Raw genomic sequence first — 24,628 nt, forward strand, 5'->3', positions numbered from 1 at the left:
CTGAGTGGCACCACCGCAGAGGCACCCTCGTTTGTCTGGTTCTTTCCACTTGCGCACTTCCCCCCCCGCCCCCCAGCCCCCAGCAGCTTCAGCCATGGGCTGGCAGTGAAATGCTCCCCTTGCAGGGGATGCAGGGAAGACAGGAAGGGCCTTGCTGGTGGTCCTGATGACCCCTCACTCTCGGAGAAGGACAAGGCCACCTTAGGCAGGAGCTGTGGCAGATATGGAGTTGCCGTTACCAGCCATCATGGGGTGAATGCCTTCCATGCTCTAGATATCACACCTGTGGGCCAAGTATCACTGTGCCCTGTTACAGGTGAGGACACAGAAGCCCAAAGGGGAGCCCCCCTGGCCAAGGTCACTGGAAGATCCTTCGTCTCTCCCTGACAAGGATCCTCAACCCACCCCTCTCAACCTTGCCAGAATTCCCGATGTTCAGGAATTAGTGAGGCTTCAGCTTCAAACAGCACAGCTCTCTGAGAAGGTGGAGGTGTTCCAGACACCTTCCTGCCTTTGCTGAGGGCGGGGGGTGGGGGGGCGGTGGGTGGGAAGTGTGGCCGTGCTCTGTGGCACTCTGTAAAGGCTTGTGGCTTTGGGTGTCAGGTCTTGAACTCAGTTTTCAAAATTGTTTGGTTCAAACACTGCAAGCCAGGAATCCTGCCAGGACCTCTTCTGTCTAGAGTGGAATTAGAATAAGGTGGGTTGCCTCGACCCTCTCCAAGGGCACTGATTCTCAAGTTCACACCCAAAGCAGCACCTTCGATAAAGCAGCCTCACTCAAGCCCAGCCTTCTCTAGAAGCAGACCATGTGGTGACATCCAAGGGGCCCTGGGAGGACCCTCTCCACCTCAAAGTATGTCTGTTGCAGCCTGTCCCATGGGGTCTGAACTCACACCACTGTAAGGGCTTCCACTGGCTTTCTAGAGCAGTTCTGAGTTGTAGGTGCCACGTGGGGTCGGAGGGCCCCCCTGACTGTGGAACTGAACCCCAATACACCTTGTGTTCACTCTGGGGTAATGTGATGGGCTGTTGTTGACTTTCTTAGTGCCTCAGTTTGCTTATCTTTAAATTGGGGAGAGGGGGAAAGCTGAAACTGGGGGAGATGGGGGAGACAGTGTGGGGCACCCTGGGAGCCTGGGGTGAGAAAGTGAATAGAAAGGGGGGCAGAACAGTGCTGAAGACCAACCGACTTGCCCATTTTGCCGTGCTTAATATTTATTATTTTTAAAAGCTACTTTGTGTATTTTAAAAACCACACAGTGTAGGGTACAAAGCCACATGGTAGAGAGGGTGTATATAGACCGAGAAAACCACATCCCCTTCCCTCCCCTGCCATCAACCACCCATGCTCTCTCCTCATGGGAACCACTGCCATCAGAGCTCGTGTCATCTTCCAGAAATCATCTGCTGCGTGTACACTATAACCTAGTGGCAGACTTGACTTGAAGTTACTGCGGGACCCTCAGGCTCCTGTAAACATCTGTTGTAACGCCCTTCCTACCCAGGCCTCCCTTCTGTGAGCCGTTGTATATTTTTCAAAGCACTTGACCCCAGCACGTCTCCTCTGAACCCGTGACCATCCTGGATGAACAGACGGCAACATCCTTGTGCCGTTTTGTAGGTTGGAAAGCTGGAATTCAGAGAGGCCAGGCTGCTTGCCTAAGGCCACACTGAGAGTGAGTGAGTGAGACTGGACTTCAGTGCGACTCTCCTGAGTCCCAGGGCAGATGTACCCCACTGCTTCCTAGAGGGACAGTCTACTTCCCCTTCTCCTGTCCGGCGGCGTGATTGACCTGACAAAGCAGGACTATGTGAAGCCACTGCCAACAAGTAGGCCTAATTCCAGCAGGCCACAGAGCAGGCGATGGATGCAAGGGCACAGCTGTCCCCATGTGTGCACGCACGCGTGCACATGCACACATACGTGCGCACGCACGCTGCCCCTCCCCCCGACACCCCTCAGACTCCAGAAGGGCAAATGCAGCATGTGGAATCCCTTGCTCCTCTTGGCTTCTCTTGCCTTAGTGGAGAGGGAAGGTTGCAATGGTAACTGGGAAGGGTCATGTGAGAGGCCATATTAGGTTCTTTGGGGCTCACTTTATACCCGGTAAACATCTTTACTCTGTGCTGTCATAGCATTGCAGATGGGGAGTACTGCAGATGGGGAACATGCACAGAATTGCAGATGGGGAGCACTACAGATGGGGAACATGCACAGAATTGCAGATGGGGAGCACCCCATATGCATATGGGGAGCACTGCAGATGGGGAACGTGCACAGAATTGCAGATGGGAAGCACTAGAGATGGGGAGCCTGCACCAGGGCTGCATGAGAGTATGTGTGGCATCAGGACTTGGTTTAAGCACCTCGGAAGAACCTGGTAAGATGGGTCTTTATTCTTGGCTCATGGGCACCCTGAGCTTCAGGTGACAGCTAGAGCCCAGGAGATGGGGGCAGGGACAGTTTCAGGGCCTGGGAGAGCCTGCGTCTCTTCAGAGAGTCCCCTTCCCTGGGCCTGGAAGACTGGCCAGAGTTTAACTGACATCAGCTAAATGCCCACGTGAGACCTGAGATGGTAACCTTACCAGTGAATTGCTTATGGAGCCCCCCGCCTCAGTGTTCTTGGCCCCATATTTTGATGGTGCAGACAATGAAAGAAAGGCTTGGAATGAGAAAACTAGGCTCTACGTTTCCAGCCCTGGGCCAAAGGATGTTGGTAAGTCTTTCTAACCCTTTGAGCCTCAGTTTCTTCATCTCTAAAATGGAAGTAATGTCTACAATGCACTGTGCTGGATGATTGTGGGGCTGAATTTGGGAAAGGCTTTGTGGGAGGTGACATGGTGGACTGAGATTACTGTCAGCATCACAGAGGTACCGAAGCGGAGTTCCTGAGGGATTCAGAGCACCTGGGGTGGAGGAAAGACAAGCAGGGAGGCAGAAAACAGTGCCTACAGCCCTGGAAATGGGCACCAACCTTGGATGGAAGAGTCAGGACGCCCAGTGCTGCACCAGCTGTCTACCCAGGGTTGGGAACTGTCCTCAGCCTTTTGACTTTGCTGTTGGCATTTTCCCTGCTAATTAGCATGTCATGGGGGTGGAGAGCAGGAAAAACACAAAACAATTGATTTGTCTCTTTGCCAACACATCTGGGAAAAGGCTGGGTGTGGGAGGTCAAAAAGCAGGCTAAAAATCAGTGCTTCACATTCTCAAGGAAGCTCACGGCTCTGCAGGTTTCAGTTCTCCACTGCTATTGCCGGTGAAAGCGCTATGAAATCAAGGTTCAACTGCAGACCCTCGGGGTAGAGACAAGAGGCATTGAAAGCCCTTTTGGCTTTGTCAGGGGAAGGGTGATTCAGGGACCTGGCTGGTGCTTAAGGACCAATTAATAAGTCATCCATGCATGCACACATGCATGCATCCATCCATCTATCCGCCCATCCAGTAAGTGTTCAGTGTGCACCTAGATTCCATCTAGCCCCCTCTGAAGTGCTCTGGAAGAGATGAGGGAAGGGGAGGCTTTTGCTCTCTAAACATCCAGACTCATATTCAAAACAGAGCATAACTCAAAACTGGGTCCCCGCATCAGTAAACGGCAGTATCAATTATACCAGCTAGCTTTTCCTATATAACAACCACTCTAAAGCTTGGCTTTAAAACAGCAACCATTGGGCACCTGGGTGGCTCAGTCAGTTGAGTGGCTGACTCTCGATTTCGGTTCAGATCATGATCCCAGGGTTGTGGGATTGAGCCCCACACTGGGCTCCACGCTGAGCATGGAACCTGCTTAAGATTTTCTCTCTCCCTTCCTGTGCCCCTCTCCCCCACTCATGTTCTCTCTCTCTCTCTCTCTCTCTCTCTCTCTCTCTCTCTCAAATAAAATAAAAAATAAAAAAATAAAACAACAACCATTTATTCAGCTCACAAGTCAGTGAGTTGATAATTTGGGTTGAGCTCAGCCAGGACCTTTGGTCTTATCTGGGCTCAGTCATACATCCGCAGTGAGCTGGGACCGACTGGGGCAGGAGGACCTCCGCTAGGAGAGTTTTCCCCAGCTTCGCAGGTCTCTCACTCTCCAGTGGGACAGCCTAAGCTTGTTTATAAGGGAGAAGCAGGAGTCCAAGAAAGTGCGAACAGGCAAGGTCTCTTAAAACCCAGGCTAAGAACTGGCATGATGTCACTTTCACTACATTCTAGTGGCCAAAGTCGATCACACGGCCAACCCTGGATTCAAGGGGTGGGGAAATGGATTCTGCCTCTTGACGGGGCGGGTACAAATCGCCTTGCAAAAATCATGTCTATCCAGAGCGGAGGAATTGGGGCCACTGTTTTGAACAGTCAATCACACAAACTTTGTTGCTCACAGAGGCTCTGGAGTCGGCCTTGCGCTCTGTCTCACATTCCACATCCAATCTATTAGCAAATCTGGTTACCTCCACCCTTGACATATATTTTCCCTTCCTCCCTCTGCCCCATTCCCTCCAGTGTCCAAGAAACCGTCACCTCTTTCTTGGTACCTGCTTCTTCCCTTTTGTCCGTATAGCCTATTCTCAACATGGCAGCCGGAGCAAGCCAACTCATATTACTTTCTGCTCAGACACCCCTTTGGCTCCTAATCTCACTTGGGGTGAAAGCCAACACCCTATAATGGCCAATGGGGGCCTGCACAATGTGTTCCCTGAACTCCCAATATCTATCTCACCTCAACTCCTACCACTGTCCCCTACCTCACTCTGCCCCACCCACACTGGCCTCCAGATGGTCCTCACCATGCCAGGCTTCTCTCACCACAGGGCCTTTGCAATGCAGACCCGTCTGTATGGAAAGCTCTTCTCCTGGATATCTTCACCCCCAATCCTTGGCCTCCTTCAGCTTTTTACAAAAACCTCTCCCTCTCACTGAAGGCCCTCCTGGCCATCCTATCTAAAATTGACACATTCTCCCCATCCCTCCTCCTTCCCTGCTTCAGTTTTCTCTATAGCTCTTGGCAACATCAATGAATGATATATTTTCTTATATAGCCCCTTAGGGTCTAGACCAACATTGCCCAATAGAAATATAATGCAGGACACATATATCACTTAATTTTTTTCTAGCAGCCACATTAAAAAAGTAAAATGAAAGAGGTGAGATTTGTTTTAACAATATATATTATCTAATCCAATATATCCAACATCACTCATTTCAATGTATATACTTCATTTGAAAGTTAGCTTTTGGTTTTTACTAAGTCTTGGAGGTCTGGTGCATATTTCACACTGGCAGCTTATACCAATTCAGACTAGCCGCGTTTCACAGGCTGACAGTCACATGTGGTGACCACACTGCTGTCATACAGAACGAGACCACAGTCCCATGAGGGCAAGGGTTTTTGACTGTTTTGCTCATGGCTGCATCCCTAGCATCTAGAACTGTGCCTCGCCCGTAATAGGCACGCAGTAAATATTTGGTGAATGAGTAAGTTGGGTTTGGAATCAGATACAAGTCTGTGGCCAGATAGTTTCAGACCCAGCGAAGAAGTACTATCTGGCTGTTCTCATCCTGAGGGTGGCCAGGCAGAGAGCTGCAAAGGCCATGAAGGTAGTCTTTCTCTCTGAGCCCTGCAGCTCATTCTGTACCTCCCCGGCTTTCCATTCTCTGTGGACTACAGAAAGCCCTGCATGGCCTTCCGCCTTAAGGACTTAAAGTGTCGCCCTCTTGGGGACATTTGCATCTTAGAAGCAGGAGTGTGAGAGAGCAATGCTTAACCCAAGGCAGTGCCTCTCTCCTGGGAATTTTTGGCTCCGGTGCCGTTGCTGGGCTATGAATCTCTTCCTTGTCCCCGCGTTCACCCCAGGAGTAGGAGGCCGGCCGTGGTGGCTCTGTGGGCAGGGAGCCCCGGTGCGGGGTGCCCTGGCCGCGCTCCCCTGCCTGACATCTCATCGTAGACCATGCTTGGGGCTTGGTCGGGAGAGAGGGGACCTGGGAGGAGTGGGTGTTCCCTGCGGCCGGCCCCGGCCCCTCCCCGAGAGGGGTGAGCGGTGTTTGTCCTCCGTGAGGCATCTTCCGCAGTGATGTCTCATGGTGTCCACCCTGCCAGGTGGCCAGAGGCACTACTCGCTCATTTTGCAGACAGAAGGCTGCAGCCCAGAGCTGGGAAGTGAGGTGGCTCAGGCGGTCTCCTGAGGGCTTGTGTGGGGCCCTCCTCCGGGTGGGCGGAGTCCGGGGGCCGCTGGGCTCTTAGGCCAGCTGGGGTGACCCGGTCGGAGGGACACTGGCCTGAAGTGAGTATGCAGGATACCACGTGGTGAGCTGGGTGCCCGGTGGCACGGCTGGCCCCGGCCTGCCTGGGGAGGCAGGTGCTGTCACAGGCCAAGCCAGTGGCAGCCAAGGGACTGACAGAGTCACTGGAGGTGACTTGAGGTGGGCCTTGGTCGCCCATCAAGCAGCTGGGATCTGCGGGTTGTGAGACCCCCATAGCTCTGCTCTTCCCAAGTCCTCTCCCTCTTCCTTCTGCCCCTCTGTCTTCTCATCTCCTTTCCGTTCTCCCAGCCTTCCCTCTCTCTTGCCCCCACTTTGTGCTCCCTCAAGCATTTCGACCAAGGTCTTCCCTCCCTCCCTCCTGTCTCTGTCTCTCTCTCTGTCTCTGTCCGTCTCACACCTCACAGCCCAGGGAGCCGGCCCGAGGTCCTCATGAGCAGTAATGGACGGGGATCTAATTTCAGTGCCCCTGGCTCCCTCTGAAAGCAAACGGATGCCCACCCACGCATGTGGTTTGCTTTCAGGGGCACGGGGAGGCCAAGGACTCCCCCAGCGGGCAGACCCGCAGGCTTCCCCCTAAGACCCCACCATTAGCTCTTCGCAGCGTGATCCCGCCCAAACGTAGCCGCTTCGGAGAAAGGCCTCCGTCCAAGCTCTTCTACACTGTTCTCAGAAGGAGCGCGCAGGAGAACGAGTGGTCAGAGCAGACGGAGTCGTCCCGGTGGGAAACGGGAGGCAGAGGCACGGTGCTCCCCGCGGCCCTGGCCCGGGTGTTCACAGGGCCGGCCCTCTGTGCCAGAGGCACGTATGTCCTGCACACCTGGGTAGGAAAAGTCCATGGAAGCAGCTGGCTGAACTTGGTCTGCCTGATGGGCACCAGGCAGTGCTAATGTGACCAGGTCCCGGGAGCGTCCTGGCACTTCTCGAAAGTTGTTGGGGTTTGGTTTCTGTTTTTAATTAATTTATTTATTTAAAAAAAATTTTTTTTAACGTTTATTTTTGAGACAGAGAGAGACAGAGCATGAATGGGGGAGGGGCAGAGAGAGAGGGAGACACAGAATCGGAAGCAGGCTCCAGGCTCTGAGCCATCCGCCCAGAGCCTGACGCGGGGCTCGAACTCACAGACCGCGAGATCGTGACCTGAGCTGAAGTCAGACGCTTAACCAACTGAGCCACTCAGGCGCCCCTGTTTTTTAAAAATGTACTGGAGCATTAAGGCCATGAGGAGAGTATCTGAACTCATGACCTGGGATTCGCTGCACGCGGTGTACGGAAGCTAACCAATGCCACCAACAGTGTGGACTCCTCCTCCCGTGGCCAGGAGCGGCAGGTGGAGGGCTCCTGTTCTGGGTCTGAAACGGCTTCTTCTTCTGAGGTATTTGCTTGTGATTCATGGTGACTGCCTCACATGCTGGGCCACCCCAGTCCTGGTACTTGCATCTGGGCCCTGGGATTCACGGAAAGAATCCTCAGTCTTTCTGTGGTGCTCACCGGGTTAGTCCTGCTGCCCCACACTTGAACTCCGTCAGCCCCTTTGCTGCCATGCAAGCCCGCGGGTGCTGACGCGCTGGGGGCAGCTGGTTTGCACACTACCAAGGCTTTTAGCAAGATGCCCCTTCCTACATATTCAACTGTTCATTTTCATTCACTCATTCATTCATTCTTTCATTCAGCAAGTTCTTCCTGGGTATTAGGATCTGTGCCAGGCACCAGGAACATAGGTAAATGAGATAGACCCAGGTTCTGCCCTCAGGTAGCGAGGTCTCCTGGCCATAGACGCCCTCCACCAAAAGCCCTTTTTATGAGTGCACTGGGAATGTTTGTCTGGTTTTTTCACATTTATTCATGTTTGTGAGACAGAGAGAGAGCGCGCGAGCAGGGATGGGGAGAAAGGGAGAGAGAGAGAGAGAGAGAGAGAGAGAGAGAGAGAGAGAGAGGATCGGAAACAGGCTCCAGGCTCTGAGCTGTCAGCCCAGAACCCGACCCGGGGCTCGAACCCACGAACCACGAAATCATGACCTGAGCTGAAGTCGGACACTTAACCGACTGAGCCACCCGGGTGCCCACTGGGAATGTTTTTATAGCCATCTTTGGCACTGGATGGAGAAGAGGTATCTTCGGGGCTAGAGGACGCCTGGAAGATTACCTTATCCCCGTAGGCATTTTCTTCTGCAGTAGCAGCCTGCTGCTAGCTGGCCACTCCCTCCTAGGCTCCAGGCTCCTACTCCTGGCCCAGTGGGCAACTAGAGCTAAACGCTTGCCCTTTGCTGCTTGTTGGAAGCATGCAGTTTAATTGCTTCCTGTCCAAGGGCAAGTAGGCTTCCTTAGGATGGAAATTTCCCTCCCATCAGTGGTTTCAGAGCCAGAATTCAGTTCCTTGGAAGAAGCTGAGCTTTTCATTAGAGATCAAAGATTGGCCCTGGGGAACCATTCAGAAAGCTGCTCTGGGCTCCAAAGGACCCCTCTGGGCATATCACTTCCTTTCCTGGCTCTGTTGGTAAGGGAACCAAACCACGGAGTGGGAGGAAAGGAGACCTCTGGCAGCCCAAGGGGCTGAGCCAGGGGATAGGCCTCTGGGGGTTGATCGGACTGGAGCAAAAGGGGTTAAGCCGATTTACCTGGAGGAGGTAAGGAGGCGGGAAGAGCAGCCAAGAAGCTGGGCTCTGGGCAGATGGCTCACGTTCCCATTCCCGTTCTTTATCTCTGATTTTATCCAGTCCGTCATCAAGTACTCAGCTCAGGAAGTATATCCCAGACTCCTGGTCTTGGGATTCAAGATTCCCCACAACTTAGCCCTCCCTTCTTCTTCCCGTGTCCCCCCCACCCCCAAGTGTTCTGCATCTGAATGGATCGCAAAGGATGCATTTCTTGTCACATGGATCTCAGATGTGAGAAGTCAGTGTGGGCCATCAGGAGGCTCAGCAGCCGCAGGAGATGGGATTCTTCTGATATCAGCAGAGGGAAGAGGAAGCCCCTGGAGGGCCAGGTGGAGTAGTACAGGGAGTCTGACTTGTGGCTCACGTCGACTCCCTGTTCCCTGGGTTCCGGCCTCCAAGCTCCGGCCCCGAGTACCCAGGCTTGGTCTCTCCTCGCTGCTGTGCTCCATACACCCTTCCCTATCGCCCAGGCCAGCCTTTCTGTGCCTTCCCACAACAGTTCGGCATCACTACGATCAAGCACTGGGAGGTGCTGCAGTGAGTGTGCATCATGTCCTGGTGGGCCTAGAAGGGGTCCTGGAGGCGCTCCAGGCCATCTCCAGAATCCACACACCTCTGCTGGGCAGGTAGTAGGCCTCTGCGTGGGCATCCCCCATGATGAGGAGCTTTGGGGGACATAGTGACATTCTAAAAGACATCCTCCTTATGTTGACCCAAATCTACCAGAAAGAGCTTAATCTCTTTGCCTGCAGCTATTATCTGCCCCAGAGTCTCCGCTTCCTGGTTCACACTCAGATTCTTCAGCTAGTCCTTGTACCACACAACCCAAGTCCCCTGACCATCCTGCTCTCGTCCTGGTTTACCTACGTGCATGTTCTTATAAGGCTTCCGGTGTTGGTGCCCAGACCCAGGGGTTTCCACCATCCTTTTTATTAGCTAAACCCCGTGAAGTATAGGGCTGAAAGCCTTCTGCAGAGGATTTGTCAGGGCTCCGTAGATTTGCCCTGTTACAGAAGCATCCGATGGGCTGGCAACACTGAATAAGCCCTTGGCATTTTCTTAGGCCGGGGCGGGAGGCAGGGGGGTCCTGGGGCCCCTGGCCAAAGTGGATTGGACTGTGCCTAAGCAAGCTCAATCAGCATGGCTTTTCCTCAGCGGGACACCACTCTCCAGGGACAGTGGTAGCTGGTCCCTTGTCATTTCATGGTTACCTCCGTAGGCAGGAACAGGCTTTCTCCTGGGGGCAGCTGGGGAGACAGATGAGGGTGAGACAGCGGAGGTGGTTCCAGCAGGGTCGTGTGCGTCATTGTCATCCAGCGGCCCACTGGGACAGGTGGGTTCCTCTCTGGGGGTACCATGTGTAGTCATGGAGGGACACGCGGGGGCCTGAGGGCTGGCAGGGGGACTGAAATAGCAGAGCTGAGGGAGAGCACACTCTCAAGGCCCAGAGCCTTAGCCCCCAGCTCAGCCGTCACTACCCGAGAGCCCTTGGACAGGCCACCCCGCATTTTCCCCTTTGGGGGTTTCACCTGTCCACTCACTGAGGATCATTTAGCTTGAATATTCAATGAAGAACCCTATTTCCTTACTAGCTAATAACGTAATCTTTAACTTTCTGAGATAATGAAGGTCTTTCTTTTCCTTTTTTCTTCCCTCTGTCTTCCCTCTCCTCTTCCTAGATTTTTCTTACCCTCTCTCCTCCATTCTCTCATTTCCCTCTCCGTCCCTCTTGGAAGATTCCAATCCCCTCCCCCCTTTATTTTTAATGTTTATTTATTTTATTTTGAGAGAGAGAGAGAGAGCAGGCACACAAACAGGGGAGGGACTGAGGGGGAGAGAGAGAGAGAGAGAGAGAGAGAGAGAGAGAGAGAGAATCTTAAGCAGGCTCCATGCTGATCCCATGACCTGAGCCAAAATCAAGATTCGGCCACTCAACCAATTGAGCCACCCAGGCGCCCTGCTAAGCCCCTCTTGAGAACAAAAGACATATACTGCATCGTATTTGCTTTGAAACCACTCACTTCACAGCTTATTTTTGGAGATAAAATTTGCCCACAAATGAAATGCCAGTGTATGAGGCGAAGGCCGCAAGTGAAGCGGAGAGGGCACCTCATGTGGCTGGGAAGGCGCTGGAGTGCTCCGAGGGGGACTGGCATCCGCCCTAGAGTCCAGGCTTCACAGGACATATGACAGTCTGGTTAGACAGGGAAGTAGTGGGGGGGCAGAGAATGGCGGCCAAGGGCTGGAGGCAGGCAAGGCCCCTGGGGGTCTGGAAGAGGTGAGAGGGAAGGTCACACAGGGCAGTGAGGGGTGGGGGCAGGAGGGGAATTTGGGCAGGGAATAGAATGCTCAGGGGTAGGATAATGTGGTAGCCATTCGGAAGGTGGGTTTCAAAGGTCAGTGCTGGTCTGCTCTGTTCCTCACTGCTTTTAGCCCACTTGAGATGCTGGACATCACACAGATCTCAACAGGGGCCAGGGCAGCAGAGCCGGGTCTGGGCTTCCAGCTGTGGGCCCCTGGGGGAGCACAGGTGTCAGTTCACAAACATCTTCCAGGGCTTTCTACTTGGCTTCCCAGTGAGCGAAATGAGAGGCCTGGCAGGAAAATGTTCATGGCCCCAGGCAGCCCAGACCTTTTAGCAGGTGTGTAGGATCAGGTGTCATCATTGTGGGTCACAAGTCTAGGAAACTAAGGCCTGGAGAAGCCCAACATCCTGGCCAGGTCCGACTGCTAAGGGGAGGCGCCCTGGCCTCTAGGACAGAGGCTTCCACTGGATCACTCTGCCTGGCTTTGAAAGCCTCTTTGGTAGCAGAGGCCTTCCTCACTGGCCTCTTGTGGACGGCAATCTGCTTTTCTTTTCTTCTCTTTTTTTTACTTGATTTTTTTTTTAACATTTATTCATTTTTTGAGAGACAGAAACAGAGTGTGAGTGAGGGAGGGGCAGCGAGAGAGGGAGACACAGAATTCGCAGCAGGCTCCAGGCTCTGAGCTGTCAGCACAGAGCCCGATGCGGGGCTCGAACCCATGGACCACGAGACCACCACCTGAGCTGAAATCGGCTGCTTAATCGAGGACAAAGCCACCCAGACACCCCAGCAGTCTGCTTTTCAAAGGACTGGTTTTCTCTGCTGCTTGAGAGCCAGCTTCTCAGAAAGGAGTAAATGCTTCCTCCAGCCCTAGCTTCTAGGGAAAGGCTCAGCAGGGACAAGGTTTCCAGCTGCTCCTGTCCCCTTTCTCCCCAGCCATCCTCGGCCCCAGGGCAGGGAGTCTCCGTGGTGCCCCTTCCCTCCTGACTCTGCCGTGGGCCTGCCTAGCGCCCCTCCCCCTGCCGGTTCTGCCCCCAACTTTGAGGGAGGGTGACACTGGGTCAGTGAGCTGAGGGACAGCAGGAACCTGACACCCTGGGAACAGGCCTGGGGAGGATGGGACACGCCAGGCTGGCTTCCCTGGGGACCTGGAGGGTTTGGTTCCCACCCTCCTCTCCCAGGGTCCCGGATCCCCTGGGGGAGCAGGCGAGACTCGGCCAGCTGGTAGACTCTGTGCACCCACGAGCACAAGGGGACTATCACCAGGCTGCGGGCAGCAGCCCAGACTGAGGAGCTGTCAGTTGTCTCAGTTGTCCTACTGCACGTCTGTTCTTCCCCCTTGCCTCTTTGTCTGAAGGCTTGAAGGCGGTGCCCCTGGGCCCTGGAGTCTTGGGGATTAAAGCCCCTTTGCCTCCGGGTGACCATGTTGGTCAGGTTCGAATACAGCTAGAATCTTCCAACATCTCAGGGGGCTGCCTGCGCTGAAGAAGCCTCCGTCAGGCCTCAGGGCTCTGCTGTCTCAGTCACCATCCCTGGCATTCTGACATGTGGGCCTGGTTCCTCTGTGCTCCCACCTAGGCCCAGCCCTGAGGCTCCCCCAGCCCCCTTGATTCTGTCCCCAGGCCAGAAACCGCAGACAGGCCCAGGGTGTCCTCTGGGTGTCCTGGCCCCATTTCTGTACCACCTTCCTCCTTGGTAGGTCCCCTCGCTGCCACCTCTGCTTTATTTATCAAGCCTCCTAGTTCCCTGGGCTCTGGGCCCTCCTTCCCATTGAGGATTTGCTTTCAGGAAAGACCTCGGTTCAAGTCTCTGCTCTGTTATTTACCAGACGAGTGTCCATGAGCCTTTCAGAGACTCGGGACCTCTGTCACCATTGTCTCCACTCACCTCACCCACCATCCTTAGCCCCACAGTCCTCTGCTTCTCCTTACCTTTCCCTCCGCTGTGGGGTTGTATGGTTTCTTCTGTCCCCTGGTCCACCCACTCTCCAGCTGCCAGCCTGTTCAGGCTCCCTGCCCACGAGGCACAAATCAGTCATCAATCCCCAGGCTTGTGTGGAGTACCTGTTGTGTCCCGTGTGTCAGGTGGGCATCAGGAGACCCCCACACCATGTGCCTCCCCTGCCCCAGCTGTGGGGGGCCAGCCCGGGGCCTCCCTCCCCAGCCCTGCCCTACCTTGTGCATGTGCCAGGCCCCCCGCTTGAAGGTATGGCTCCCTGCCAGCTCTCGGAGGGGTGGGGTGGAGGGTTGCTATGAACACTGATTTTCTGAATTCAGAGATGCACATGTTTCTCTTCCATTTCCCAAACTAATTTGTGTCTTATACTTAACGTGTTTCTTTAGTGGGGTGCTTTGTTTCGGGGAGCTCCTTCGTTCTCCCCACTCCCTGAAAATGTTATTTAGCTCATGGCGGATCTTGCAATTGATGGCCTATCAGCCCCGAGGAAGTATGATAAATGGATAGTGTAATCAGGGACATCTGGAGATTATGTTTTAACCCAAGGGAGTGGCTCTAATGGGAAAAATTGTGGGTTGTCTATTGATGGGGCCGTTTGGGGATGTAAGTGCTGTTCAGACGTCATTGATCATTGGCTTGTCATGGGCCCGGATATTCTACCCTGAGAACTTCACTCCTCTGGTCTTAGAGGCCAGATAGAATCGCTATTACGTGCTACTTTCACAGACCCTACATGACATAGGGTTGAGGAGAGCCGGGGGTCCCTGAATGGCTGTCTCCTGGCTTCAATGCCCTCCTGAGCAGGGGTGTTGAGACTAAGATCTCCCCGGGCATGGAGGCGATGGGGAGAGGGACCCAAAGTCCCAGAGCGGGAGTCAAAGGGTTTTTGCAGGTAGAAACTGCCTCAAATATGGGACAAATAGACACTTGGGTTCACCTTTCTCTTGCTGCCCCTCCCGGAGGGAAGGCACCTGTCCTCACTTCCCAGTGCATCAGTGTGAGGGTCCAGGCCGCAGGGAGCAAAGCCTCTCTAGGCTAGGACAGTTGCTCGGTCCTCTTTCTAAGAAGAAGGAAACCTGAAGGCTTCCCTGGCAGGGTGGGCACCCTGGCGGCAGGCGGCTGGCCAGCCCTGCCTGACCTGTCCCCGCCCAGCTGCCGCGTTAAAACCCGGGAGCTCACCCAGGCCCTTCTTGCCGTTCTCTCTCCCTCTCAATTTGAAACCAGCTTGCCACCAACCAGTCTCAGTGCACCAGTTTCCTGAGCTACTGTTTCTGCCTCAGACCCTCCAACAATCAGCCAGTAGGTCTCCACTGAATGCAGCTCCCAGAGACGTGCGTGGGGATCCAGAAACAGTAAGACACGAAGCTCAGCCAGCTGGGGGTGGCGAGTGTGAAGAAACAGCTCAAGGTAGCCCCTGCCAGGTGCCAAATGAGTGATAGAGACGGGGCGTTCTCCACGAACTCAGGGGAGGCTGGTGGGCAGGGGAGACGTTTTGGGAAGAGCTGAGAGGCGACCTTTAAAGATGGGGAAGGCGGCCGGTGAGGTGTGAGCCAAGGCCCCTCAGTGGGAATATGTGTGGCATGTCTGAATTTTGAGTTGACCAGTGCAGACGGCTGGGGGGGAGCTTAGTGGAGTTAGCAGGGATCAGGAGGATGGGGCTTACTTTCTGGCAAAGGGGTGTGCATCTCACCTGTAAGCAATGGGGAGCTCCCCATTTGAAGGCAGACCAGTTAGGAAACCTGGCTCAAATGCATTGCTCCGTGCATGGAGTTGGCTTTCTTCCTTCACAGCTCACTGTCCAATAGGGGAGGCACTAACCCCAAGGGGCAGCTTGGGAGGGGGCTAGATGCTTTATAAGTGCAAAATGCACACTTGGTTCTGAAGACTTAGTGCACAATAAAAAAACAACGTACTAGGGGCGCTTGGGTGGCTCAGTCGGTTGAGCATCCGACTTTGGCTCGGGTCATGATCTCGCAGTTGATGGGTTCGAGCCCCGCCTTGGGCTCTGTGCTGACAGCTCGGAGCCTGGAGCCTGCTTCTGATTCTGTGTCTCCCCCTCTCTCTGCCTCTCCCCCACTCATGCTCTGTCTCTCTGTCTCTCAGTCTCTCAATAATAAATAAACATTAAAAAAATTAAAAAAAAAAAAGCAATGTACTATATCTCATTTTTTTTTTTCCTGGAGTACCTGTTGAAATAATAACACTTTGGATATATTGGCTTATGTAGCATATATTATTTACTTATTTTAATTTTTAATGTTTATTTATCTATTTGGAGAGGGGGGAGGGGCGGCAAAAGAGAGAGACACAGAATCCCAAGCAGGCTCCACGCTGTCAGCACAGAGACCGACGCGGGGCTCTATCTTGCCAACTGCAAGATCACTACCTGAACCGAAATCAAGAGTCTGGAAGCTGAACTGACCGATCCACACAGGCGCCCCTAGATATATCATTAAAATTAATTTCACCCATGTCTTTTTACTTCTTTTAAGGGTGGCTACCAGAAAATTTTAAGTTACACACGTGGCTCACGTCATAATTCTTTTGGACAGGGCTGGATTAGAGTCTGAATTTTTTTTTTTAATTTTTTTTTTTCAACGTTTATTTATTTTTGGGACAGAGAGAGACAGAGCATGAACGGGGGAGGGGCAGAGAGAGAGGGAGACACAGAATCGGAAACAGGCTCCAGGCTCTGAGCTGTCAGCACAGAGCCCGACGCGGGGCTCGAACTCACGGACCGTGGGATCGTGACGTGGCTGAAGTCGGACGCTTAACCGACTGCGCCACCCAGGCGCCCCTAGAGTCTGAATTTTTTACGCAATTCCCTTTCCCTGCAGTCATGCCGCCTTTCACTTCTTTCCATGATCTCTCAACAGCCCTCCTTCCTTCTTCTTGCCCCTGTCCTCTGTCACCTTGGCCTTTTTCTTCTCTTTTCATGGTCAGGCATGAGTGAGGGAGAAAGGGGAATCCAGGACCTACTTGCTCAGGCCACCGCCCCTGGACTCAGCAAAGCCAGAATTCAACAGGCAGAGAAGTCCTACTTATCCAGAATGTTTGTAGAAATAAACCTTCTAGATAATTCTTTCCTGGCTCATTTGAGGGCAGTCAGAAACTCTTTTGGTTTTCATTTGGGTTTGCAAAGAGTTATTTTTAAAAGATTAAAAACGTCTATCAACGGGCATGCCCATCATTTACAGAGTCAAAAGGCACCAGTATGTAAGATACATGTAGCAATGTATCTGCCTCTTCCCCTCTCCTACAGCCCAAAGCCCAACTCATGCCACTCGTCTTTAGCTGTTCACTTCCTGAAACACATAAATTACTAAGTAAATTTCTAAATAAATTCTTATAATGCTATTTGTTGATTTTTCAATTTTGACATTACACATTTTCTTTTTATTTAATTAATTAATTAAAAAATGTTTATTTATCTTTGAGAGAGAGAGAGAGTGCGTGAGAAGGGGAGGGGCAGAGAGACAGGGAGAGAGAGAATCCCCAGCAGGCTCTGTGCTGTCAGCTCGGTTAGAACCGAGATCTAACTGACTGAGCCACCCAGGCACCCTTATAGTTTCTTATTAAGAGAGAAATGTCTTTTTCTGTTCTAATATAGCTTATTAATGTTTGCTTTATTATACATATAATATAATATAATATATATGTAATATAAATATTTTTTACTGCTGAACCAAGTAGTACATAATAATTACCCTTTCTTGCATAACTTTTTCTTTCCTGGGAGGTAATAACTGCCTCTTTTTGTGGTTTAGCATTATTTTTTGTGGTTGCCTTGCTTTTTGTGACATTTGCACAAATTCTTACCAAATTCTGTCAAACTGCAAAATTCTGTCAAATATTATAAAATTTTTTAAATTATTTATTTTGAGAGAGAGAAAGAGTACATGTGCGAGTGGGGTAGGAGAAGAGAGAGAGAGAGGGAGAGAGAGAGAATTCCAAGCAGCCTCTGAGCTGTCAGCGCAGAGCCCGTCGTGGGGCTCGAACTCACAAACCGGGAGATCATGACCTGAGCCAGCTTCAAGAGCCTAATGTTTAACCCACCGAGTCACCCAGGCACCCCCTTCAAACACTGTTTTTATGTGGCTAAATCTCTTGGTAGTCCTATCGTTTCCATCTCCACCCCCACGACACCCTCTCAGAGCGCCTCCCTTCCAGCTGCTTTCCTGTGCAGTGCTGGAGCCACTGCACGGCTTGGGAAACCCCATCTCTTTCAGGCCACACCCCCTAGTGTCTGCTCCTCTTTCTTGGTTTGTGTCAGTCCCTCTCTGAGAAACGTGCTGAGAAGGTTGATGTTGTTGAGACCCAGCATGTTCGAAAATGTCTATATTCTATTCTCATGCTTGATCAATCAATAGTTGGGCTGGGCATAGAGCTCTAGATTGAAATCTTTTTCCCCCTCAGTATCCTGAAGGCAATTGCTCTACTGTTTTAATGCTACCAATGTTGCTTTTGAAAAACCTCATGCTATTTTGCTTCCTGACCCTTTGTGTGGCCCCTGTTTGCTTTCTCTCTGGAAAGTGTTAGAATCATCTTGGCTCCTACAATTTGGATATTTTACAGTCAGATGCCTCAGTGTGGGTTCTCCTATCCATTTTGCTGGGCACTCAGAGGACCTTTTCTATCTAGAAACTCAAACCGTCAGTTTGGGAAACTATCTTTTGCAATGTTTTTCATATTCTCCTCCCCCTTGTTTTCTCTGTCTTTTCTCTCTCACGAGTCACGTATGTAACCTTCCGACCCATCCGTCTATGTTTACATCTGTTTTCTCCTATTTCCTGTCTCTCGGTTTTCTCGTTCTGCTTCCTGGGAAATTTCCCCAGCTTTGTCTTCTGACCCTTCTGTTTTTAATGTCCAAGAGCTCTGGTTTTCTCTTAGCTCCTTTTAAAAGAACTTCTTGTTTCATAGATCCAACATTTTATTTCTCGGAGGATGTCAATTATAGGGTTTTTCCTTCGCATGGCCTCTGTTCTTCTGGGTTCCTTTTGTTTTGTTCTTTTAAAACCTTGATACATTGTCTCTCTTTTCAGTCAGTAATCTTCCTCAGAGACTGATTACCCTTGGGCTATCTGTTCATGGTGAAGACTAGGTCACTAAAAGCTATCCAGAAAGTGGGAGCGATTGTGTGTGCCTGTATGGACTTTTAAATGTACAGGTTTCATTACAGAGCGGCTAGTTGGGGACCCAGCCATTTTACTGGGCCCTCCCAACCAGAAGTATCTGCAGATGTCTTTCTGGGACCAGTTTCCATTGCGCTGCTGGGTGACCGTGCTTTCAGAGCCAAGTGGCAGAAGGGGGCAGGGGCTTCCAAAGTTTCGTGCATAGACTTTCACTTAAGGCCCCCCGTTTGAGCACGCTGCTGCATTCTGGCCCAGTTTCCCTACAAAATGCCAGGATGAGGGAGGGGGTAGTCAGTGCCTCCGTGGGAAAGGGGAGAAGCCCCAGGCAGAACTGGTCCTCATACAGACTTGTCATCGGTGTCCCTCTCCCCAGCCTTCCAAAGCAGCCACCACCTCCAATTCCTGACCCAGAGGGGCGGCAAAATCTGTCCACTTCCTGCTGCCCGCCCCCTCGGGCGGGCACTCATTTCCGGTTTCTCAGCGGTGCAAATTCCTCCATTTGCTTTCCATCTTCCAAAATCTGTTGACATCTGCTGTCGGCTCGTGTCATTTCTACTGTTCTCTCTGTCCTTAGCTGTTTATCTTCTCTTTACAACTTTGCTCTCATTTCAGTGGGGTTAAGGAAGGAGCAGACATGTGCTGAACCTGCCACGTTTAGCAGGAAGCCCCGGTGAACGTTTCTGAAGTGCCAAGTTCTCTCCCTTGTCTTCATAAAGGGCCTCCAAGCTGAGAGCTGGCTCTTTCCTCATGGAGAATCTGTAAGGCTTTCCTGTCATCAAGGTCAATGTTATTTAGAAGAGTCGTGGAGACTAGATTAAGCGTACCCTGAGCCCAGCTCGTTCTTGGAAACGGTTGCTTTTAAATACATTGTAACACTGTAACAAGTTATTTAACTTTTATGGAACAAAAAAATGACTTTTCGTGGATTAGTCTGTTTCCCGAAACTGCATGGAAAACAATGTCTGGTTGTTTCATCTCTGGAAATTAGGGCTCCCCCCGGGGTTGGGTCCTTAGGCTGGACTCCCTGTGTTCTAGGTGGCATCTATGAACACGGGCAGGAGGGTTAGTGAGGGTGCACGGCAGGCGTCGAATTCAAGAAGACCAAACTGCCGCGAGGGGCCTGACACCTCCTCCAACAAGTGTGTTGATTTTTAAAAGGACGCTTGCGAATCGGGTCAGTAAACGAAACGCTCCTCTCTCCTCCAACACACACGGCACAGAGCCTCTACCTGGCGGCATTACAGACGGCCGCGTGTGTCTAAGAGCAACGACACTGCTGTGTTCCGGCGAAATCCGGGCGTTTCTCCAGCTGCCGGGGCGGCCCCTCGGTGGGGGAGGGGCGCAGGGCGGGTCCTCACCGAGTCTTCTCTGTCCTTCCTCTCCAGGTGCCCCCTTTCAAAGGTCTCAGCATCCTCACGCTACCTCCTGCCGCCACTTCCACCTGGGCCCCCCGCAGCCGCAGCAGCTGGCCCCCGACTTCCCCCTGGCGCACCCCGTGCAGTCGCAGCCGGGCCTCAGCGCCCACATGGCCCCGGCCCACCAGCACAGCGGCACCCTGCACCAGTCGCTGACTCCGCTGCCCACCCTGCAGTTCCAGGACGTCACAGGTCCCTCCTTCCTACCTCAGGCCCTGCACCAGCAATACCTCCTGCAGCAGCAGCTCCTGGAAGCCCAGCACCGCAGGCTCGTCTCGCACCCGAGGTGGGGTGGGCGCTGCAGCCGGGAGCAGAGTGGGGGGGAGGAGGGTGGAGGGGTGGGGGCGGCCGGGGGCAGGGCCTAGAGCAGGACGCCTGGCTTCCCCCCCCCCCCCCCCCCCGCGGGCTGGGAAGGCGGTCCTGAGTGGGCTTACCCGCCATGGGTAGGGGTGGGGGGACAGCTTTTGCTCGTTAGAGGCGTTGGTGTCAGGCAGGGAACACCACCTGGACCCCACACGGGTTCCCTCAGTAGCTAGTGTGTGTCCTTGTCATACCACCCAGGTGCAGGGACGGGGACTGAGTGACTGGTGGTTTCTGCTCACGGTGGGGGAGATGGGGTCCCTTATGTCTCCTTGAGCTCCATGGTCACCTGATTCTAACACCTCGGTTCTCTAAGGGACACCAAAGGACGTGGCTGCTTCCGCCCTGGAGCCCGAGGTCTAGTTGAGGTGACTAGGTCCGAAACAAATGGAGAGTAAAATTAGATAATACTAATCAGATAGGTCCGAAGGGCTGTGGGACCCTGGGGAAGTCACTTCACCTCTGTCAAGAGAAAGAGATTACACTGGTGCTTCCCAAATATTTTTGCCTTAGGACCCTTTACACTCTTTAAAAAAAAAAGAATGTTTATTTTTGAGAGAGACGGAGACAGAGACAGGGCATGAGCAGGGGAGGGTCAGAGAGAGAGGGAGACACAGAATCTGAAGCAGACTCCAGGCTCTGAGCTGTCTGCACAGAGCCCGATGTGGGGCTCAAACTCATGAGCCGTGTGAAATCATGACCGGAGCCCAACTTGGTCGCTTGACCCACTGAGCCGTCCAGGGGTCCCAGGACCCTTCACACGCTTCAAAATTATTGAGGATTACACAAGCTTCTGTTTATGTGGGTTATGACTATTAATACTTACCATGATGGAAGTTAAAACTAAGAAATTTTAAAAATATTTATTAATTCACTTCAAAATACAATAACAAACTCATGCTAACACTAATAATATCTTTTTTGGGGAACGAGCTATATATAAATGTAGTGAGAAGAGGGGCTTTTTTTTTTTTTTTTTTTTTACATATTTGCAAATCTCTTTAATGCCTGGCTTAATAGAAGACAGCTGTGTTCTCATGTCTGCTTCTGCATATTCAATCTGTTGCAGAATCACATTTGGTTTCTAGAAAACCTCACCATTCACTTATGAGAGAATGAGAGTAAAAAAGCAAATAACGTCCCAGTATTATTATGAAAATAGTTTCGACCTCACGAACCCCATGACGGAGCCTCAGGAATCCCCAGGGGGTGCTTGGAACACACTTTGAAGACTGCTGGACCTGATGGTCTCTAAGGCTCTGAGTGGAGTCTCATCCATGACTGTAGGGGTGCAGGTGCAGGGGCAGAGATGAATGTTGTAGCAGGTCGGAGGGACAAGAGGTCACCATGCTTGGAGTGTTCAGGGAGGCCTTCCTGCAGGCGGCGGCTTTGACCGGCACTACGAAAGCTGGGAAGAGTGTAGAGAAGGGTGGAGGAGAGGGGTGCACAGGTGTGCGGAAGCCTGCAGGAGGCGTATCTGTGTGTCTTGGGGACAGCCTACCAAATTCAGAAGGAAGAAGTAGGAGAAGGAGCAGAGGAGGCGAGAGAGTTTGGGTGGGACGGGTGGCCTGCTGCAGGCACGCCCGGGGAGAGGCCTCAGAAAAGTGGACAGAGCCGGGGCAGCAGGAATGGTCAGGCTGCTGCCAAGCTGGGGAATGTCCTCGGAGTTTGGGAAGGGAGGCAGAGCCCACTGCTCTGTAGGCTGCAGGCTCAGGCAGACGACGGCTGCTCGGTGGTCCTGGGAGCTGGGCTGGCCATGGGCAGCCGTGACACCGCGGGCCCTCCTTCCCTTCCTGTGCAGGCGGAGTCAGGAGCGTGTGTCTGTCCACCCCCACCGCCTCCACCCCAGCTTCGACTTCGGCCACCAACTCCAGACGCCTCAGCCCAGGTATTTGGCTGAGGGTACTGACTGGTGAGTCTTTGCGGCCCCTGAGCGAGGGAGGGAGGAGGGTCGGAGGAAGGTCTTGCTGGTCCATGGAGACCCTGTTTCCTTCACTTTGAATGGGGGAGGAGGCCTAGTCCTCAAGCTCTTGCCTTTGCCTGTGCCCCCAGTCAACCTCAAGGCCAAATGGCCCCCAGTGGGCCTGGTTTCAGCAATTAGCTCATTATGTGGCTGGATATCATCATGCACCCGGCTTGGGGCTCTGTGCTCACGGTCCTGCAAGGGAGGAGGGGACAGAGTTACAAAACATTTCCCAAGGTCAGTGAGGGCTGGAAACCAGCAGTTTTGGGGAGGCGGGCAGAAAGGAGAGTCTCAAGAGTTAGCCAGTCAGGGAAGGCTTCCTGGAGGGGGTGGGCCTTGAGGGATCCACAGAGAAGAGCCAGGGCCAGTCAGCAAGACCAAACACAGGCTCGTAGAGGCAGAGCCAGCAGGGTTGGAGGTAAGGACTGGGGAGAGAAGCTGGGGAGAGAGATTAAGAGCTTTGCCTGATGCCTTTCAGGCACCAGGTCCCTACGAGGCCTTCCACTATCTCTTGCACTGGAGACAGATGTCTTTGCAGCGTTGCTTGGCTTTGGGTCCTCTGCCCTACCTGACTCTCTGGTTCTAGCTCAAGAGTTGGCTGACCTAGTCTAGAGTCAGATCCAAACACCCAAACACATGAAAAAGACGTGTAGTTTACTGAAGCACTTAGGCTTAAAGGGCATCATGCTTGTAATTTATTTTTAAATAGTTCAGAAAAAAAAACAAACCCTGGAGAAGTGTGTGTGTAGATGTGTATATGTATACATGGAGAGAGAGAGAGAGAGAATGAAATAAGAATGCAGTAAACAGTAAAACATCAACACGTGGGGAATCTGGGTGAAGGGTATCCAGGAATTCTTTGTGCTGGTTTTGCAACTTTGAGGTCAAAAATGTTTCTTGAAGGAATGCAAAAGCAAACAAGAAACTTCTATGGAAAGGGATGGACTATTTTTTTTTAATTTTTTTTTTTAATGTTTATTTATTATTGAGAGACAGAGAAACAGAGTATGAGCAGGGGAGGGGCAGAGAGAGGAGGAGGCACAGAATCCGAAGCAGGCTCCAGGCTCCGAGCTGTCAGCACAGAGCCCGACGCGGGGCTCGAATTCACAGACCGCGAGATCACGACCTGAGCCGGAGTTGGACGCTTAACCGACTGAGCCACCCGGGGGGCCCCAGGGATGGACTATTTAAAAAAAAAAAAAAAGACATTCACTGTGTCATTCTTCAGTCATTGGGCGAACTGGACATCCAGGAATGAATGATGCAAAAACTGGAAAGTTCTGGTTGGTTACATGTGCAGGGTGCTTCCAGGGGCAGGAAATTGTTGTTCTGGCACGTTCCGATGTCTCTCAGCCCTCTGCTGGTTCTTGGGGACACTGTTAAATTGAACACTTCCTTAAAAGACAGGCTGCATGGCGGCCAACTTCAGCCCAGGCTTTTTCTAATTAGCAGATTCAAATCAGGAAGATTTAATTGCAGTTTGGATTGAATTCTGTCCCTCGGCACTCAAGCCCATCCGATTGAATTCAATTCAGCACACACCGAGTGATTTGAACAAACATGTCGGGGCCAGTGCAGCAGGTTGGGACCGGGTAGGTGACACGGGTGAGTGGAGAGTGGTGGCCTGGAGAGGTGTCAGGTGCAGTGTGGGTGTGAGCCCTGCCAGGCTGCTTGCTCTAGCCAGACCTTCCGTCCTCCTGCAGCTCAATCACTCTGCCCTCCTGACCTCTGTCTGCCTAAGAAACATAAAGACTGAGGCCCTGAGAGGCCTTAGCGGGGGAAGAGGGGAGGCCCCTGCCCCGAGGCACACCTGGGTCCACCCTGGGCTTTCTCTGCCTGGCCTGTCACCCTTACTTTAGGATATGTGAACCCTACCTAGGCAGCTTCTCTTAGCTGGGCACCTTGGCCCCAGAGTGTGTGGGAGCAGCAGGCTTTGGGGGATCAATCCCAGATATGCCCCCTTTTGGGTCCATGCCTGATAACGCGACCCTGAACTTGAGCTCCAATGTCTCTGTCCTCGTGGTGCCCCTTCTCTGACTCAGTCCCGGTTTCAGAGTTCCAACTCTGATGCCCTGTTCTGACTACCTACCCCCAGCCCTAGCCCTGCCCAGGCAGAGCCCCCCAGGGGCACCTGGGACCTGTGAGGCGGGGCAGCGAACAAGAGCCTCCTGCTGTCCTTCCCCTGCAGGCAGCTGTGCCTCTGCCAAGCCTCCAGATTCCCCTGTGAGATGGTCCAGCACGGATGCTCCCCCAGGGAAGAACGTAAGGGTCTGTGTAGCAACTGGACCACAGCATGCTTCAAGGCCATTGATAGTGGAAAATAAAGTTTAGCTATATGTATATATTAGTTATATTAGCTATATATATATTAGCTATATTAGCTATATGTATATATATGTGTGTGTGTGTGTGTGTGTGTGTATATATATATACACATATATAAATTTTTTTGAGAGACGGAGAGAGAGAACATGTGTGAGAAGGGGAGAAGGACAGAGGGAGAGCGAGAATCCCAAACAGGCTCCACGCCCACTGAGCCCAACATGGGGCTCAGTCTCACGACCCTGGGACCATGACCTGAGCCAAAATCAAGAGTCGGAT

At 52.5% G+C, this 24,628-nt stretch overlaps 1 protein-coding gene across 1 annotated transcript in view; it reads left to right on the plus strand.

Annotated features, from left to right (window-relative positions):
* Positions 1-24,628, plus strand: part of RNF165 (ring finger protein 165) — a 113,606-nt gene that overhangs the window by 71,789 nt on the left and 17,189 nt on the right. Inside the window, exons 2-3 of the mRNA XM_045458285.1 lie at positions 19,675-19,990; positions 21,866-21,976. Coding sequence (XP_045314241.1) covers positions 19,675-19,990; positions 21,866-21,976 — 427 coding nt within the window. The remainder of the gene's footprint in view (positions 1-19,674; positions 19,991-21,865; positions 21,977-24,628) is intronic.

Source organism: Leopardus geoffroyi, chromosome D3, assembly GCF_018350155.1.
Source record: "Leopardus geoffroyi isolate Oge1 chromosome D3, O.geoffroyi_Oge1_pat1.0, whole genome shotgun sequence".
In the NCBI taxonomy this organism is placed as follows: domain Eukaryota; kingdom Metazoa; phylum Chordata; class Mammalia; order Carnivora; family Felidae; genus Leopardus; species Leopardus geoffroyi.